A 19,123-nucleotide genomic window follows, 5' to 3' on the forward strand; every position below is an offset into this window, starting at 1 on the left:
TTTATATTTGCTAAAATCCTAATCAATTTCAAAGAAGGCAAACAGTGATTCAAGCAATTTTCCAATTTTAAAGGAGTTTTGTACTGGTAAGATAAAAATCACTTGGTTTTTTCGAAACAGTAAACACGCGAGGTTAGTTCATAACCCTAAGTAAATTTGGGGTTCATTGAAGAAAATTAACATCTGTGAAGAGTTATTTCCAAAGAATTATAAAAAAAGGTGCGAAAGAAAGGAAGTAAACTAGTCATCAAAAATTAGCCATTGTAGTACATTAGTGTTTAACAAGTCTTCGAAAAGTGATATATCACGGTGGATGGTCTTAAATTGATCTTGATGCTTACTTGAAATGCTACGATAATTACTACTTTTAGAAATAAGTGTAAAAATGTTTTAAAGTTAAATTACTTAATGTTGGCCGCTTTATGAATGTGTTTGTTATTATTTATTGTTACTGAATATATTTAAAAAGGTATTAAAAAGTTGCCGTCAGTTAATTTTTATAGATTCACTTGAGACTTGAAGTGTTTGACATTTCTAACTAAAATTTATCCCGTATATAGTACACCTATAGTTTGTATACGGTACATGCTCGTTATATCCATTCATTTATTAGAAACTTTTGGATGAGTTTATATTTTAAAAGCACAGCTTGTTGGAAATGTTGAAGCTTACTAACAAATTATCAGGAATACAATCTAGTTAATTAAAAACAAAATTCAAAACTTACAACAGAACTCCTGGTACCAGTAATTTGACTAATACCAAACTTGGGACTAACTAATATCACCCTCTCCATGGTATCACCTCTTGGTCCCGCTGAGAAACATTTTGCTCCATAACTGGGTAGTTGACTCACGATATCCAAGTAGTGCAACTTAGCTTGTAGCGCAGTCAACTGTTTCCCAGGTCCCGCCATGTTGGCGTGCAACTTTAAAAAATGCCCCACCAGTTTTTTCACCTCCTTCCGCTTCATGTTCTCCAGAATTGAGGGCGGCACGAACCTCTCCAGACCAAACTCACGCCTATATATATATTTGGCGTGAGTAAATATCGGCGTTAACGTATTCATACTTACTCGACAATCTTAACGGTTAATTTATTTGCTTGAAGGTTATTGACTAGTGCGTGTTGATAGATATGCAAGGCTGCCAAGCGTAGGGCTGTGTCGTATTGCAATTCTGGGGAGAATCGTTCCTGAATGACGTCATTGCAACACTGGGTGTATAGGTAATCCAGGGCGTTAAGGTCTTTCTGGGCCAGAGTAGCAGCGGATGGTGGGACGAAAGCCACTCGGAAAAGGCACCTCAGTTTGTGAGCACCAGGTCGTGACGCTATCTACAACATATAAAATTATGAAGTCATAATTTGTTTTCAGTAAAACTGAGTCAAATCTGTTCAATAATATCAATATGAACACCTGTTTAAGCACCTAACTTAAGTGTTAATTTCGATAATTTTGACATTTCTCTACATAAAATAACAATAGTTAATAAGTAAAAGTAACATAAAATTCACAGGCGTAAGAAACGCGTTTTTTTTTGTTCAAAATTGGCTTTATCCATCAACGTAATCTCCATCAAGAGCAACACAATCATTTTAGCACCGCTAACATTTCAATATCACTTTTGTAGAACGAATTACCTTTTGCCTCAATACAGACCTGTCACCAGTTGCTGTCCACTAAGATGACCCTCGTTTTGATTTCGTAGTAATGAATCCATGTTTCATCATTCCGGTTTGTTACATTTAAACATTGCCAGACAATGTTTAGAATCATTAACACGGTCTTGTTTCTGATCAACAGTGAGCAATCACAACACCCACTTTGAACAGAGCCTTCTCATAGTCAAATGTTCATGGAATATAAAACCAACACGATCTTTTGATATTTTCATGATGTTAGCTAACTCACGCAACTTCATTTTTCTATCGTTCAAAACGATTTTGTGAATTTTTTTTTTAGATTTTCTGATGTTGGCCTATTTATCACCTCATTGGGACGTCCACTGCGTTCTGCATCAACGGTGCCTCTACGACCACGTTTGAAGTTAGCAAACCAACGTTTTATTATTGTTGCTGATGGAGCGGAGTCCTTATAAAACTTTTTAAGCTATTGCTTTGCTTGAACGGTATTTTTCCCCATCAAGAAGCAGTGTAAAATTAAAAACACGAAATTGTTTTTGATCCAATACTTTGAAATTAACAAAAGTAGTGTCACTCTTAGTACAATAACTTACAAACTTATGACTAGAATGTCATGAAATTTTATCAGCTTTTGAATGTTAGTATTAACTGAAAAGTAATTCAATAAAACTAGCACCATCTATGTGTTAGGCTCGAGACTTTCCAGCTCATGTGTTATGAGTGCTAATTATGCAACGCCAAAAATTTATTATATTTTCAGCATTCATTACTTTTGTTTTGTTGTTTAATTTGACATCTGCTTCCGAAGCTCCAAAAACACTTTTAGAAAATCATGGTGATGTTGCTCTGTCCTATGCCAATTAAACAAAATTAAATTAAACAAAAGAGCAAAGTAAAAAGGGAAAGAATAATCACTGACTTCTTATTGTATTGTTTTTATATATAGTAGGAAGAAAGGACGCAGAATTGTTATTTTTCAGCAGAAAGGTCAAACAGAAAAATCAGGTTAAAGGTCAGGAGTCACGACTCGGTCAAACAAAGGATTCTCTTTCTCTTTAACCAACTCTTTTTGTTATAGATTGTTGGTTTCCGCGAGTGAGGTTTAAATTACTTTGTCAAATATTATCATTGATATAAGTGTATGCACTGTATTTATCATATTTGGTTCAGAGCGTTTATTTTTATTTTTGTTTAAATATTAAAGGGATACCGCAATCTTCGAAATCGTTATTCTAATTTTATTTGCTTTACTTTGAAATAAGCTACAACGTAATAATTAAAAGAATTTTTAAAAATTATCTATTACTCCCTGTAGAAATCCGTATTTCAAACGACAGAACTCATTAAAAGTTTCTCAAGACTTAATAAATAAGAAATACATTGTGAATATTTTAATTAATGGCCATAAAACGAGAAAAACTCTTTTAATTCCAACAAATAGAATACAAACAGAAGCGAAAATACGATAAAAAAAGGAAAAATGTTGTGGTTTACATTTATTATATAATATATATTAACCTGTCATATATTATGTAAAATTATAAATGAAATCTAAAACACACTAATGCATTTACTAGAAATTAGTATTTCTTTAAAATAAAAACAGTGACTGCTAACCCGTACATTACCATAAAATAACTAATACTTAAAAAATAATCAAACATATATTTTTTAGAGAAAAAAAAACGTTTTAAAATAAAATATGTACATAATAATCGTTGTAATAACTAAATAAAAATAAACAAAACCTCATTTAATCTATCTACTACATGTATTTTATATTCTACCATATACACTCAATTTAGTTTAATACCTACCTAAACCTATTTATTTATTTATAATATTATTTTAACTACTAACAACAGAATACTTTTTGAAGTCGGTACCAAACCCAAAGAGTTATATTAAATTAGATTTGTTTTGTTGGTAATTAAATTTTACATGCGATTAATTTGTTGTTCAAAACATCATGTTATACAAAAAACAAAACACATTAGAACGAAAATAAAACAACTATACTGGTTAGTCGGAAGATACTCCCAACTCGATCTAAAATCAAAGAGATTGATTTATCAGACAATCATAAAGCCAATTTGGACCGATGGGGTGGCACTAAACATTTACATCAAGTAGTGATCCAACGCTATCAAAACAAAATTCTTCGATTAATTACGAATACCTATCGGTACGTAACCAACGAACAACTCCACGATGACCTGGAAATCAAATTGATTTGTTTTAAAGAACAAAAGAAGATTGCTATCACAGTAACGTGGAAGCAATGCAACTACTGAACAACGCGCAGGATATCAGAAGATTGAAGCGAACCAAACCATACGGACTTATGTAAGTGTATACCTTTAGTGTAAACGTTATTAGGTATTAGAGACGGTATTAGGTATTCGTGGATATTTTAAGTACCTTATAAATGTTGAATTCAAATAAATATATTATATTGGGGAAAAGCGCTTTCAGTTTTTCTTAATAGGTGGTTTTAAAATCAAACAGATTGATTTATAAGACAATCATAAAGCCAATTTGGACCTATGGGGTGGCACTAAACATTTAAATCAACTAGTGGTACAACGCTATCAAAACAAAATTCTTCGATTAATTACGAATACCTATCGGTACGTAACCAACGAACAACTCCACCATGACCTGGAAATCAAATTGATTTGTTTTAAAGAACAAAAGAAGATTGCTATCACACTAAGGTGGAAGCAATACAACTACTGGACAATGCGCAGGATATCAGAAGATTGAAGCGAACCAAACCATACGGACGTATGTAAAGTATACTTTTAGTGTAAACTATAGCTTAAGTTACTATAATTTTATAATTGAGGAATATATATTTATGTATTTACCTCGCACTGGTCTTGCTTGTGAATTAATTCCAAGTACTAATGAAATGTAGCAAATAAATTAATTTATAATTAATATTGTACTAAGCATATCTAATAAAGAGGTTAGCAAAAAAATTATTTTTAAAGAAAAAAATACCATATTTTTTTAAGCGTTTTTACTCTAATACTAAATTTAATATGATTTACCTTTGTGTAACGATCGGTAATAATATGAACTGTTTTACTACTGCTACCACCACTTTTTAATAGCTCATAAAACAATATATCTTTCTGATTCCACAGAACATAATAGCGTAACTTTTTCGCCTCATAAACTTTTTTATGTTTAGGGTTAGGACTATTAAAATACATATTGTCTAATTTTTCATCATCGATGTGAAATGAGTTCTCTTTTCGCGTTTAGAACAAGCTACCTCTGGTTATCAAACAGTTTTTCATGTTGTTTCTAATACGATGTTAAATTGATGGCTAAATGGTGACGAAATGGCTACGGGCTAAATGGCGATTCGCTATGCAACTTTCTGCTATTTTTAAGGCATTTTTTATGAAATTCTGCAACATCTGAGGCTGATTTTCTTCAATTTTGTGACGAATAGTGTCTTTAAGATATTGAATAGTTTGAGGCTTATTCACATAAACTTTTGATTTTAAAAAACCTCATAAGAAAATGTCTGGTGCTGTTAAATCCGGAGATCTAGCTGGCCATGCTAAATCGCCATTTCACGAAATTAGTCTTCGTGGGAAAACGTCATTCAATAATTGAATTGTTGAACGAGCTGTGTGGGCTGTGGCTCCATCTTGCTGAAACCACATGCCTTCTAGCTCTTTCATTTTAAGCACTCATTTAAAATTTCGAATCGTGTCTTGGTACCGTTCAGCATAGGGACCAATGATGTTTTATGAATTAATTGACGATTCTGTGTTTCCCAAAATCGGCTGTTCTGTTTATTGAAGTGGCAATTGAGAAGATAATAGGCTTCATCGCTCATCATCAATTTAGACGAAAAATTTTCAATTTCACCAGACGGCCTTAGGATTGTATTACTGTACTCAACTCATCTCTCGGTAGTAACAATTTTTGGACTAATTGAATTTTGTACGGGAATATTTTCAAATCAGTTTTTAAAATTCGTCTTAAATTGCGTGCAGAAATGTGTAACTGGGAACCACTTCTCCGAATTGGTGTTTCAGGAGACTCTGCAACACTATCACGCACCAGAGCCATATTTTCAGAGTTACGAGATGTCTGTTGTCTGCCAGAACGAAGCCGGTCTGCTGTTGTACCGTACTGTCGAAAATTCGCATGTAAACGATAAGTTGTGATTTTGTGAGGCACTGAACAATTAGGATATTTTTGACGCAATTTCCGCTGGGTGGCAATAATGGAACGATTATTTTCAATAAATATTGTCACTATTTCTGCTCGTTCTTGTGGCGTATATTTATTCATAATAAAATTTGGACGTCTACATAACAATTGTAGTGGGACATTTGCCCCAATTGCTACGTTTGCGGCGTTGGGAGTTGTATTAGCAACTTCATATTCTTTAAAGGATATTTCAAAGTTAGCGCTTTAGATTTTGACTCTGTCTTTGGCCAACAACATAGTGTTTCGCTTTGCAGCATTCTTTCCATTGAACCACTTATGTTTAGAGTTTCGATTTTATATAATATGAAGGTTTGTCTGTTATATATTGGCAGCACTCATATATGCTCCTTCCGAATCATTTATGATTAAGTAGGGGGACCAGTGCAAAAATTTAAATTTAAAGTGTTACAAAATAAAACAAAAAATAAATAAATAAAAAGTTAATAAACAAAACAAAATTAGAGGAATTCTTGAATAACTTACATAAACAAAAAATTATACATAGTAACTAGCAAAGGATAAAAAATCATCGATTTATGAATATTGCCAAAAAAGTTTTTATAACACTAAACATACATATGAAGACATGAATTCATTATATTTTAGACATAGTTGACCCTGCAAAAGTAAAAGTACAAGTTTATGTGAGCATACGTCATCAAAAATATTACATCACAGTTCGTTTATCATATAGAGTCATTCCACAAGTTTAAAATTGAACAAGAAACGTTGACGTTTGGATCGCTTAAAGATGTTGAGGCCTGGCAATATTATATCGAAAGAACAACTAAATCTTCATTTCTTTAAGGTTGGGGGTTCCTATTTTGGTAAAAATACTACCACATCCAAATCTGAGTGTAATCGATCAGGAATTCATAAGATTGTATCTAAGAGTAAGAACTTAAATCTCATTCTTAAGAGAAGATAATCTTAATATTAAAATTAGATAAAAATATGATTGCAGCCAAAGCTGGTAAAACTCCAATGGATTCTATACTTGATGTAACTCGAGATAATTTAAGCAGTGGCAATATGGAAATAGCAGATTTGGTGAATCAGAAATATTTATATAATATTATATATTATATACAGGTGTTAAAGCATGGCTAAATGAGGTTAAAATACAAGAGGTGTGTTGTTAATTAATCCACAATCTTAGTTTTTGGATATCTGCTCTATTTTAGAAGAAGAATATTTTTATCATAATGAATGAAGGACAATATGAGGTGTTAAAAAAATATAGCCATGATTGTATAGATGTATATTCTACACACGGATTTAATGCATATGGATTTGAATTGCATTCCGTTCTTGTATTGAATGAATTTTGAAAGGGGTTTCCATGCTGTTTTTGCATATCGAACAGACCCGATGAAAAAGCAATGAACGTTAAAACATACCCTGCCGTGATATATTGATAAATAAATTATATTTGTTGCCTTACATATTATTTTATTTTATCGTTTCTCTTTTAAAATTAAATATTTTTGTAAAAGGTTAAATAACTTGGGTATAATATATACACTGCATATAATAAACAGTAAACTTAGTTAAATTTGAACTTGAGGTCCAAGGGAGATTTTCGATTAATTTGTGAATTCGAGAATATATATATATATATATATATATATATATATATATATATATATATATATATATACTTCGAAAAAAGCTTTTCTTAGATAAATTGAAGTCATCCATTTAAGTTGATGATATCCATTAAAGGTTTGAATTATTATCGAATATTATTTGAATTTTATTAATTATTCGGGTGTTGTTTAATCCGAACGTAAAATTTACTCACCCTAGCCAGCGAATCCTGCGGATCCAAAAGTGTCAGCTTGTTCCTCCTCAAGCTCTTGATGTGCTCCACGACGAGGCTGAAATGTTCGGTGGCCTGGATGCACAATTTCGATTGGAGCGAGTTGACCACGTCCTGGACGGTTGTCCACGCGTCATATTTAAAGCTCTTCGTTTGGCCGTTTTCCAGGAACACTTTCAGAACGTTCGCCATCGGCGGTACGCACAAATCCCCGAGCGAGAAGGCGGATGGCTGCAAACGGAAACAAGTTATTGGCAAAGCGGCCACGTTATATCTATCGGTCCGGGGAGGATCGGGAGAATCGGTTCGCGAGAATGGAAAAAGTTGGAGGAGAGATAGAATGCATAATAATAAGTTAAGGATAAAGAAACAAAAAAATTTACAGCATAAGAGACGGTATTAAGTATTCATGAATATTTTAAGTACCTTATAAATGTTGAATTCAAATAAATATATTATATTGGGGAAAAACACTTTCAGTTTTTCGTAATAGGAGGTTTTAGAGTCGTGCACTTCCCATAGTAAGTATTAAATAAAGCTATAACATGTCAGTCCCCGGTCTACTACAGTAAAACATATTTTTTGGGCAAATTTTTTTTTTCAATATAATTCCCTTCAAGTCTTCAACACTGATTATAGCGACCCTCCAACTTTTCGATACCATTTTTGTAGTACGATTTGTCCTATGCTTCAAAATACGCCTTAGTTTTGTCGATCACCTCTTCCCAGCGAGCATTCTTTTGAGATTTCAAAACAGGAAACCGTCAGTGGAGCCAGATCTGGAGAATACGGTAGATGAGGAAGCAATTGGAAGCCCAATTCATGGATTTTTGCCATCGGTTTCACTGATTTGTGGCACGGTGCATTGTCTTCAAACTGTCCAATAATGCTATGTAACAGTCGCTGTTGATGGTACTTCCTTTTCCAAGGTAGTCAATTAAAATTATTCCATGTGCATCCCAAAATACAGACGCCATAACCTTGCCAGCCGACTGTTGCGATTTCCTACGCTTTGGAGCAGGTTCATCGTCTGTAGGCCACTCGGATGAATGTCGATTGGACTTTGGACTGAAATGATGGAGCCACGTTTCATCCATTGTTAGATATCGATGCAAAAACTCTCCGCAAACACTACTCCGAATCATCATGTCGTCGATGTTTTTGGTTAAAAGGGAGCTCGCGCGGCACTCACTTTGCACAAAGCTTTCTCATACTCAAATATTCGTGAATGATATGATGTACACGTTCAGTTGATATCATTAGAGTGTCTGCTATTTCATTCAGTTTCAATTTACGGTCATTAAAAATTATTTTATTGATTTTTTAATGTGTTCGTCGCTAATAAACTCTTTTGGACGTCCACTGCGTTTACAGTCTTCGGTGCTCGTTTAACCATGTCTAAACTTAGCGTACCAATCCTTGATGGTTGATTTTCCTGGGGCAGTGTCCCGAAACACGGCATCAAGACAAGTTTTTGCTTCAACTGTATTTTTCCCTTTAATAAACAATATTTTATAATTTAACACGTGAAATTCCTTTTTATCCATTTTTTTTCACAATAACAAAAGTTGCTTCACTCAAAATCTTATAATTCACAAACTAATGATTCGACAGCTGTCAAATTTATACACATAACTTTTGAGGGTTAGGACTAACTAAAAATGTACATGGATTTAATTTTAGTAGCGCCATCTATGAGTTAGGTCGGGGACTTTTCAATTGACATGTTACTATAGCCAGAGAGAAAATAGAAATTTATCTTTCTAGATAATTTTGAAGAAATGATTCGCGATTTCCAATACCTAGATGTCATTACATTGAACTTATTATTTGTTTTAATCGTTATTGCTAGAGCAGCGAATGCATTTGATTAGTTCATTTCGTTTCATTTCTATAGTGCGTTTCGTCTTTATCTGTTTTGAGTCTGAGTTTATCTGATTTTCAGTATGTCTTACGTAAGGTAGGCGTGTTTTTTTTTTTCTTAGGTTTAGTGAATAAATTATTAGTTGTTAATTCATCAATATAATATTAACTGGTAGTACAATATAGGCATGAAGTATTGTGTACTCGGATGCGCAGATAGTAAAGATGTGCAGCATCGTTTTTATTTGAAGAAGTATCCGGCTCTTTAAAAAATGGTTTGATAATATTAAAAATCCCAAATTGACTGGATTAGGTATGAAAGATATTTATGATCGTACCGCGTGCTTTTTATTTTTAATTTCGGAAATTAATCCCCTTTCAAAAGAATGGATTCCTAAACCGTTGAACTTCGAGCAAAAATTTACGCGGTTGAAAGTTAGTCGCCGCTTGCTGTCGTGACACGAGGCGGAGGGGGATAGTTTTTTAACGCGAATCTTCACTACAGACGAGACATGGGTACACTATTACACTTCCGAAAAGCAAGTTGTCGTCTAAAGAGTGGAGAAAGAAAGAGGAAGGGGGGCCAGTCAAAGCAAAGACCATCAAGTCCGCGGGTAAGGTTCTATTGGACGTGCTGTACGTCGATTTCCTGCGCATCCAACGTACCATTCATGCTGCATACTACTCTAACCTACTGAAAATATACGTAAAACGCGCTTATCGCTCGAAACGGAGGAACATTCCAGCATGAAGTGCGATTCTTCCCCAGGATAACGCGCACCCTTATACTGCGCGTCTTACGCTCGATACAATATCGGAATTAGAATGGGAGGTACTGGAACACCCCCCCCCCCAAAGTCCAGATTTATCACCCTGAGACTACTACATGTTTGGACTACAGAAAGAAGCCTTCGGATGTCAAAGATTGAACACCGACGATGAAGTAGAGGAGTTCAAAAAACTTCCGGAGAGACTGACAAAATGTATAACTAGTGAGGGGAAATAACTAGAAAAACTGAACATTTTTGTAATTTTTTTCAATAGGAAATAAACGTGTCAGAGTATTTGTCTCGATCATATTTGAACCACCCTCGTATGTACAACTCGAACGAATCGTGGGGTCGGAATTTCATTCGGGATTATATAGATAAAATCAAATCCGATCACCATGACGTCATTCTCAAATTCAATTAAATCATTTTGACAGTTTGTTAAACCTTGAATTTAACGTTTTTATATGTATAAATATTACAATAAGTAATGGATTGTTGATAAATTGAGTATAGAATATATTAAAGCAGATAATTTTTAATTAGATTAATCAATGAGTGTAAAATGTAATCTGTAAAATATCAATAATTTTCCTGGTTATTGAAAAAGAACTCGTTTTTTTTTCTCTAATATATCTATATATAACAGGTCAATTGAAAGTCCCCCTGACACATAGATGGCGCCACTAGAATTAAATCCATATGTTCTTTAGTTAGCCCATATGCTCTTTAGTATTTTGGGATGCACATGGAATAATTTTCATTGACTACCTTGAAAAATGCAGGACCATAAACAGCGACTATTACATAGCGTTATTGGACCGTTTGAAGGACGAAATCGCCGAAGAACGGCCGCATTTGAAGAAAAAGAAAATGCTGCTTCACCAAGACAATGCACCGTGCCACAAATCAGTAAAAACGGTGGCAAAAATCCATGAATTGGACTTCGAATTGCTTCTTCATGCGTTCTCCAGATCTGGTCCCCAGCGACTATTTCCTGTTCTCGCATTTCAAAAGAATGCCCGCTGGGAAGAAATTTTCGTCAAATGAAGAGGTGATCGCCGAAACTGAGGCCTATTTTGAAGCAAAGAACAAATCGTACTACAAAAATGGTATCGAAAAGTTGGACGGTCGCTATAATCAGTGTATCACCCTTGAAAAAATTTGTTTTACTATGGTAGGCCGGGAATTTTTTAATTGACCTGTTACATATCATAATATTAATATTTTTCTTGTTGGCCTACATCCTTAACCCCTTGGCAATCTTTTCATATAGTTGGAAATATATGATACAATAAAGTTATAAAGTAGGAAGGAGCTTTTATATCTATACTTATGCTAGAAACTCTGGTCCGAAAATATCGGCACTGTTATACTGGAATATGTGGGATATGGAACGAAGGTCTTTGTAAAGAGATATTTACTAGAAAGGAGAGAAACAACATGTCAGCAGAGCGGACTAAAATGCATCCTCGACCACAGAAGGCTAAACTATTACTCCGAAATAACTCCGAGTGGGTTATAATCCAATACCGTCTTCGCTGCAAGACTTTTCTAACAGTAAAAAGCCAAATTGATAACATGAATATTCTTGACATCTAAATATAATGAACGCATTTGAATTAGTGGGCTATGAATTGGGTATATTTGAATAATGATTGAATAAGAGGGTTGCGACTTATATTTATGGCCTTAGCAGCAACATGTATTAAGATACTATTTGAGGTTTACATTGAAATCTTGGCATTGTTGAACATAAGTTTCTTCGGAACATTTTGTTATCTTGTACAGAAAATGGACATTTTCGTGGGATTGTTTCTCATAAATTTCGCAGTGGTTTTAAAAAAACAACAGCGTATTAGTGAACTTAGCTTTTTGTACGGTGATATACCAGATATACCACAAGCTGTGAATAACCAATAAATGCATATTTCAACGGCATGACTGGTCACAGTGGGGTTAACGAAACGTAGGACAATTTTGACTGAAACAATCGAATCCTTTATCAGCTAAAATATCGAATTGATGGGTCATCCGTCGTACAGTTCTCATTCATTAAAAACAAAACATGGACAACAATTTTCTACGCCCCAAGAATCAATTGATGCTTTTTAATTTTTCAAAATTGTTATACAAATTGTTTCCAATGCATAGAGAATTCCTTTTGATTTTCATGATTTATTTTATTGATAAACTTCAGAAATATATATAGCAACGTTCATATTTGCACTCATGATTCAAATATTACATATTTATATATTCCAGTCTTGTAATACCTTTTATTAGTAATTTAATTTAAATATAAATATCTATTTATCGAAATTGAGTTGATAAGTTATAGAAAAGAATGAGAAGTTGAAATTGATATGATCAAAACATTATTTAGGGTTGAAGCTAATGATATTCCGTAGGATTATCTGTTAAACAGTACTACTTGGTAATATAACATCCTATGTTGTGAGTTGGAAAATGTAAATGATACTTTATCTCACTTTCGACTACCTTTTTCCGGTTGTAATACTGTATATTAGGAATAACACTTACAGGAAACAATGGGGCCCCATTGACACACACGCTCTCAGCAAACCGAACTCTAGAGGGTTTGCTCTTTAAGCGTGCCCTCTTCGTTGCCGACAACAAAGTCGACTTGCGGACGCCCTGCTGCTCGGCAGGCTGACACACCTCCAGTGTAACGGTCTCCGCACATGATCGTACCAACGAGATAACGTGTTCCCTAGGAGCAGTCTTCACATCTTCACCGTTTACCGACAGTATTTGATCACCTGGCAATAACTGAAACAAGATTTAAAATAAACGTGAAAATACATATATTAACAATTGGAATAGTTTTCATACAATTTAATGAAGTTTACTATAATAGTACTTGGAAGCAAAATATATTAATCTTGTAACTTTATCAACTTAACACTTTAGCAATGCTTACAGAAGTCACCAGGACGGTTATTCTGGCTATAGATAATCGATACATTATTAGAAGGCAATCGAAATATTCTTCCGCGACTTCGGAGCCTAAGAAGCTTATTTTGATTCAAGATCATGATGATAGTATACAGCCCCATAAAAAACTGAATAACAAAACGACTATCATGTGATTGGTAACAGGTCAATTGAAAAGTCCCCGGCCTATCACAGTAAAACACATTTTTTTTGGCCAAAATTATTTTTTTTTATTCAACATAATTCCCTTCAAGGGTGATATACTGATTATAGTGAATCTCCAACTTTTTGTAGTACGATTTGTCCTTTTCTACAAAATAGGCCTCAGTTTCGGCGATCACCTCTGCATTCGACGAAAATTTCTTCCCAGCGAACATTCTTTTGAGGTCTGAGAACAGGAAATAGTAGCTGGGGGGCAGATCTGGAGAATACGGTGGATGATGAAGCAATTCGAAGCACAATTCATGGATACCTGCCATCATTTTCACTAACTTGTGACACGGTGCATTGTCTTGGTGAAGCAGCACTTCCTTTTTCTTCAAATGCGGCCGTTTTTCGGCGATTTCATCTTTCAAACGGTCCAATAACGCTATGTAATAGTCGGTGTTGATGGTCCTTCCTTTTTCAAGGTAGTCAATGAAAATTATTCAATGCGTATCACAAAATACAGACGCCATAACTTCGCCAGTCGACTGTTGCGTTTTCCCACGCTTTGGAACGGGTTCATCGTGTGCAGTCCACTCGGATGACTGTTGATTAGACTTCGGAGTAAAATGATGGAGCCATGTCTCATCCATCGACACAAAAACTAGGGTTTATTACGCTTGATCATCTTCAAACACTGCTCCGAATTATTAACTCGTCGTTGTTTTTGGTCAAAAGTTCACGTGGCACCCACTTTGCCCAGAACTTTCTCATACCCAAATATTTGTGAATGATATGATGTACACGTTCAGTTGATATCTTTAAAGTGTCTGCTATTTAATTCAATTTCAATTTACGGTCATTCAAAATCATTTTGTGGATTTGTTAAATGTTTTTGTCGGTAACAAACTCTTTTGAGCGTCCACTGCGTTCACCGTCTTCGGCGCTCATTTTACCACGTCTAAACTTAGCATACTAATCCTTAATGGTTGATTTTCATGAGGCAGTATCCGGAAACTCGGCATCAAGCCAAGTTTTTGCTTCAATTGTATTTTTCCCTTCAAAAAGCAATATTTTATTAACACGTGAAATTTTTTTTATCCATTTTTTTCACAATAGCGAAAGCTCCTTCACTCAAATTCCTATAATTCACAAACTAATGATCCGAGAGCTGTCAAATTTATACACGCATCTTTTGAGGGTTAGGGCCAACAACAAAAAAACATATGGATTTAATTCTAGTAGCGCCATCTATGTATTAGGCCGGGAACTTTTCACTTGACCTTTTATTCTCTACTTCCAACTGCAGATATATAACAATGTCAATTAAACAAATTTAAGGACAGATTTCACCCCCTTGCATGATAACATTCGGCTACACGTGGCAAGATTGACGAAGGATATATTGTGACAGCTCGAATAGGAAGTGCAGAGTAGTGCCTTCTGATAATTATTTGCTTTTATATATTTGATGCAGCATTACTTGACTAGATCGCTGCCACCAACATAGTTTTTTCGACAAAAAAATGATGGAAAATGTTATGATTAATAAGTATTGTGTAAATTTTTTTCAATAAACTTTTTATTAAGTAAAAAAAATTATTGGAGAATAATCAGTTCTATCTTAGTAAATTAAGGCTTACATATATGGGTACACTGCTGTTTTGAATAGACTATATATTTCGAACATAACTGTCGCGAACATATATTGCAAATTAGTTTCAAAACGTAATGCCATAACAAAAAATCATCTGACTTAACTTAAGATTCTAAACTAAAAACTCATGATTTTTATCATATCAAAGATACTATAAATAACTTTAGTACAATAGCCAGTCATCGACAAAGCAGTTCGGGTTGGAAAGGTTCTTACTTTATCGACGCTGGGTCCTCCTTCGGTAACGAAGCGAACAATAACCGGTTTTTCCGAGCCTGCGACAAAACCGAATCCCAAATTGGCCGACCGTTCCAGGGTGACCGTCCTCGGTTCCGGAATAGGCAGAGGATCCGCATTTTTGACCGCCGGCGTTTCGTACGTTGTCGTCTTGTTGACATGGCTGGAATACAAAAAAATAAATTAGGATCACAAAAACGAAATTGTTTGTTTCTTGTTTCGGTATTTGATTTGCTTTTTTTTAAACTATTTGTAATAATAGCAGTAAAGGGGTTTGGTAGAATTATATTTGGCTAGTTATTGCCCTGTGGCCGAAATTCCATCACCATTATATTAATCATGTTTCTCTTATAATAGAGCAAAAGGACTAATAATGATACGTTACTAAAACTTATTTTCACAATGTGTTCAATATAAAATCAGAAATATATTTGCTACATAACATTAATTAAAATAATAAATATTTGTATATAACTGAAGAGTCCTAGGCGTAACAAAAACGTTTTTTGGTTCAAAATTGGGTTTATTCATCAACGTAATCTCCATCAAGAGCCGTACAATCATTCCAGCGCCGCTCTAAAATTTCAATACCACTTTTGTAGAACGATTTATCTTTTGCCTCAAAATAGGCCTGTCACCAGTTGCTGTCCACTCAGATGATGGTCGTTTTGATTCCAGACTGGAGTGATCGATCCTTGTTTCATCCATTGTCACATATCGAGGCAAAAATTCCAGTTTGTTATGCTTAAACATGACCAGGCACTGCTTACAATCATCAAGACGTTCTTGTTTTTGCTCAACAGTAAGCAAACGCGTCACTCTGTTTCAACGGAGCTTTTTCATAATCAAGTGTTCTTGCAATATAAAATTAACACACTCTTTTGATATCTTTACAATATTAGCTATATCACGCAACTTCTCTTTTCGATTATTCAAAACGATTTTGTAGATTTTTTGATATTTTCTGGTGTTACCACCTCATTTGGACGTTCACTGGGTTCTGTATCATCGGTGTCTCTACGACCACGTTTAAAGTCAGCAAACCAACATGTTATAGTTGTTTCCGGTGGAGCGGAGTCCTTATAAACACTTTTCAGGCCATTGCTTCGCTTGAACGGTATTTTTTCCCATCAAGACGCAGTGTAAAATTAATACACCAAATTGAATTTTGAATCATTGTTTTGAAAATAACAAGAGCAACATCACTCTTAGCACAATAACTTACAACTTTTTGAGTAGATTATGAAAATTTAACAGCTTTCTTTTGAAGGTTAGTAGTAACTGAAAAAGCGGTGAATGCAATAAAACTACCACGTGTTAAACAATAAAACACTCATGTGTTATTTAAATAGTAAACAAGTTAACAAATAATGGCTAACAAATAACCGTTAAAAAAATTAAATTTTAAATTGGTTAATAATTGCTTAAGGGACAATATTTATTTTTAAACTTGACTTTTTATAAACTCAACATACAGAAATCTCTACTCGTAACTAATTATCAAGTAATATTTAATTTTTAAAAGGAATGTTAAAAAGTTAATCTTATTTGGAGTTATTAAGCATAATAGCGGACTCATTGAAAGCTATAATATACCGCACGCACAAAATTATATATTGTCTACTGTATCTATAACAGTTCAACTGAAAAGTCCCCGGCCTGACACATAGATGGCTCTACTAGAATTAAATCCTTAAGTTTTTTAGTTAGCCATAACCCTCAAAAGATGCGTGTATAAATTTCGCAGCTGAGACATTAAGTGAAGCAACTTTTGTTATTGTGAAAAAAATTGATAAAAAGGAATTTCGCGTGTTGATAAAATATTGTTCTTTGAAGTGAAAAATACAGTTGAAGCAGAAAATCGGCTTGATGCCGAGTTTCCGGACACTGGCCCAGGAAAATCAACCATCAAGGACTGGTATGCTAAGTTTAGACATGGTGAAATGAGCACCGAAGACGGTGAATACAGTGGACGCCCAAAAGAGGTTGTTACCGATAAAAACAACCGCTAAGAAGTCCAATCGACGGTCATCCGCGTGGACTGCACACGATGAACCCGCTCCAAAGCGTGGGAAAACGCAACAGTCGGCTGGCAAGGTTATGGCGTCTGTATTTTGCGATGCGCATGGTATAATTTTTATTGACTACCTTGAAAAAGGAAGGACCATCAACAGCGATTATTACATAGCGTTATTGGACCGTTTGAAGGCTGAAATCGCCGAAAACGGCCGCACATGAAGAAAAAGAAAGTGTTGCTTCACCAAGACAATGCACCGTGTCAAAAATTAATGAATTGGGCTTCGAATTGCTTCCTCATCTAGTGTATTCTACAGATTTGACCTCCAGCGACTATTTCATGTTCTCAAATCTCAAAAGAATGCTCGCTGGGAAGAAATTTTCGTCGAATCAATGATCGACGACACTGAGGCCTATTTTGAAGCAAAGGACTTGATGTTTAGTTATGATGCGATTTTGCTAGATAAAATATGTCTGTCTTGATATTTTAACCATTTTTTCAACGACAATGCCGAAACTTCTGGAATAAAGACGAACAAACCAAATAAATTGAACAGAAAAACAAAATACTCAAAATATTAACTAACGCTTTTTATTTACTAATTATTCCAAATAGAAAGTCGAACTAATAGTTCCATGAAGTTCGAGAAGCCCATAAAGAACTCCTGTCAATACTAGAGTTGGGAACTATCGAATCTATCAAATGCACGGTTCGACTGTTTTTTTCCATTCGTGATGTCAGACGAAGATGTACGAATTCTTGTCTGTATAAAATGTGAGATAGGAAAGGGCGGAGATAAATGTTTGGAGTAGTTAATTTAAAATGTCTTTATATTCTCCAATGGTAGTATAAGCGAGACAGAGATGTATATATATTCATTCACGTGATAATGTTCCTATGTTTTATATAGACATAAAACCTAATGGAAACAATAAGGCGGTGTATGAAATCACCAAATTGGAAAATAATATTATTAAATGCGAACCACCACATATAAAAAGAATTATACCACAATGCACAAGGTGTCAAGCGCACGGACACACAAAGACTTACTGTCGCAAATCATATAGATGCGTAAAATGTGCAGGAGAACATAAGACAGGAGATTGTACTCGTAAAGTTCGCGATGAAAAAGTGAAATGTGTCAACTGTAACGGAAATCATCCAGCGAACTACAAGGGTTGCGCAGTTCACAAGCAACTACAGCAGAAACTCTATCCTGCCTTAAGGGAAAAAAGGCATCAACAAAAACAATCCACTACTACCAATCTACCACTACCCACCAGAACAAGTCAACCAGACATAACTTATGCCCAAATAGTTGAAAATGGTTCAGCACAAAAACGAGAGACAATATCTCAACCTACTGAAACTAGCAACATCTCAAGATTAGAAAATATGATGGCCAAACTAATGGATCAAATGAGTACGATGCTTGGTCTACTCACAACCGTCGTAAGCAAACTTGCCTAATGCCTGAAACCAATAGCTACAAAATCGCCGTCTGGAATGCCAATGGGCTCCAACAACATGCCAGGGAACTAAAAATGTTCGTAATTGAACAAAATATTGACGTTATGATGGTTTCCGAAACACACTTTACGGACAAAAATTATTTGAAAGTTCCTAAATATAAGCTTTATCATACAAATCACCCTGATGATAAAGCACATGGAGGTACAGCCATAATAATTCGAGATGATATAAAGCATTTCGAAAAAGAAAAATTCCGCAAAGACTACCTGCAAGCCACCAGTATAACCATAGAGGAA

General features: G+C 34.7%; 1 protein-coding gene across 7 annotated transcripts in view; it reads right to left on the bottom strand.

Annotated features, from left to right (window-relative positions):
- Window positions 1–19,123, bottom strand: part of LOC143206658 (uncharacterized) — a 185,304-nt gene that overhangs the window by 12,512 nt on the left and 153,669 nt on the right. For all 7 annotated transcript variants that reach the window (XR_013008491.1, XM_076419301.1, XM_076419300.1 and 4 more), the window contains 5 exons: window positions 15,314–15,497; window positions 12,883–13,131; window positions 7,688–7,936; window positions 1,076–1,335; window positions 728–1,022 (listed from right to left, as the gene is read on the bottom strand). Coding sequence is in view for 6 of the 7 variants with exons in the window: in XM_076419301.1 (XP_076275416.1) it covers window positions 728–1,022; window positions 1,076–1,335; window positions 7,688–7,936; window positions 12,883–13,131; window positions 15,314–15,497 (1,237 nt within the window). In the remaining variant the exon portion in view is untranslated. The remainder of the gene's footprint in view (window positions 1–727; window positions 1,023–1,075; window positions 1,336–7,687; window positions 7,937–12,882; window positions 13,132–15,313; window positions 15,498–19,123) is intronic.

Source organism: Rhynchophorus ferrugineus, unplaced genomic scaffold (assembly GCF_030347505.1).
Source record: "Rhynchophorus ferrugineus isolate W39M unplaced genomic scaffold, kcgeb_rfMv2 rfM1, whole genome shotgun sequence".
Lineage (NCBI taxonomy): Eukaryota > Metazoa > Arthropoda > Insecta > Coleoptera > Curculionidae > Rhynchophorus > Rhynchophorus ferrugineus.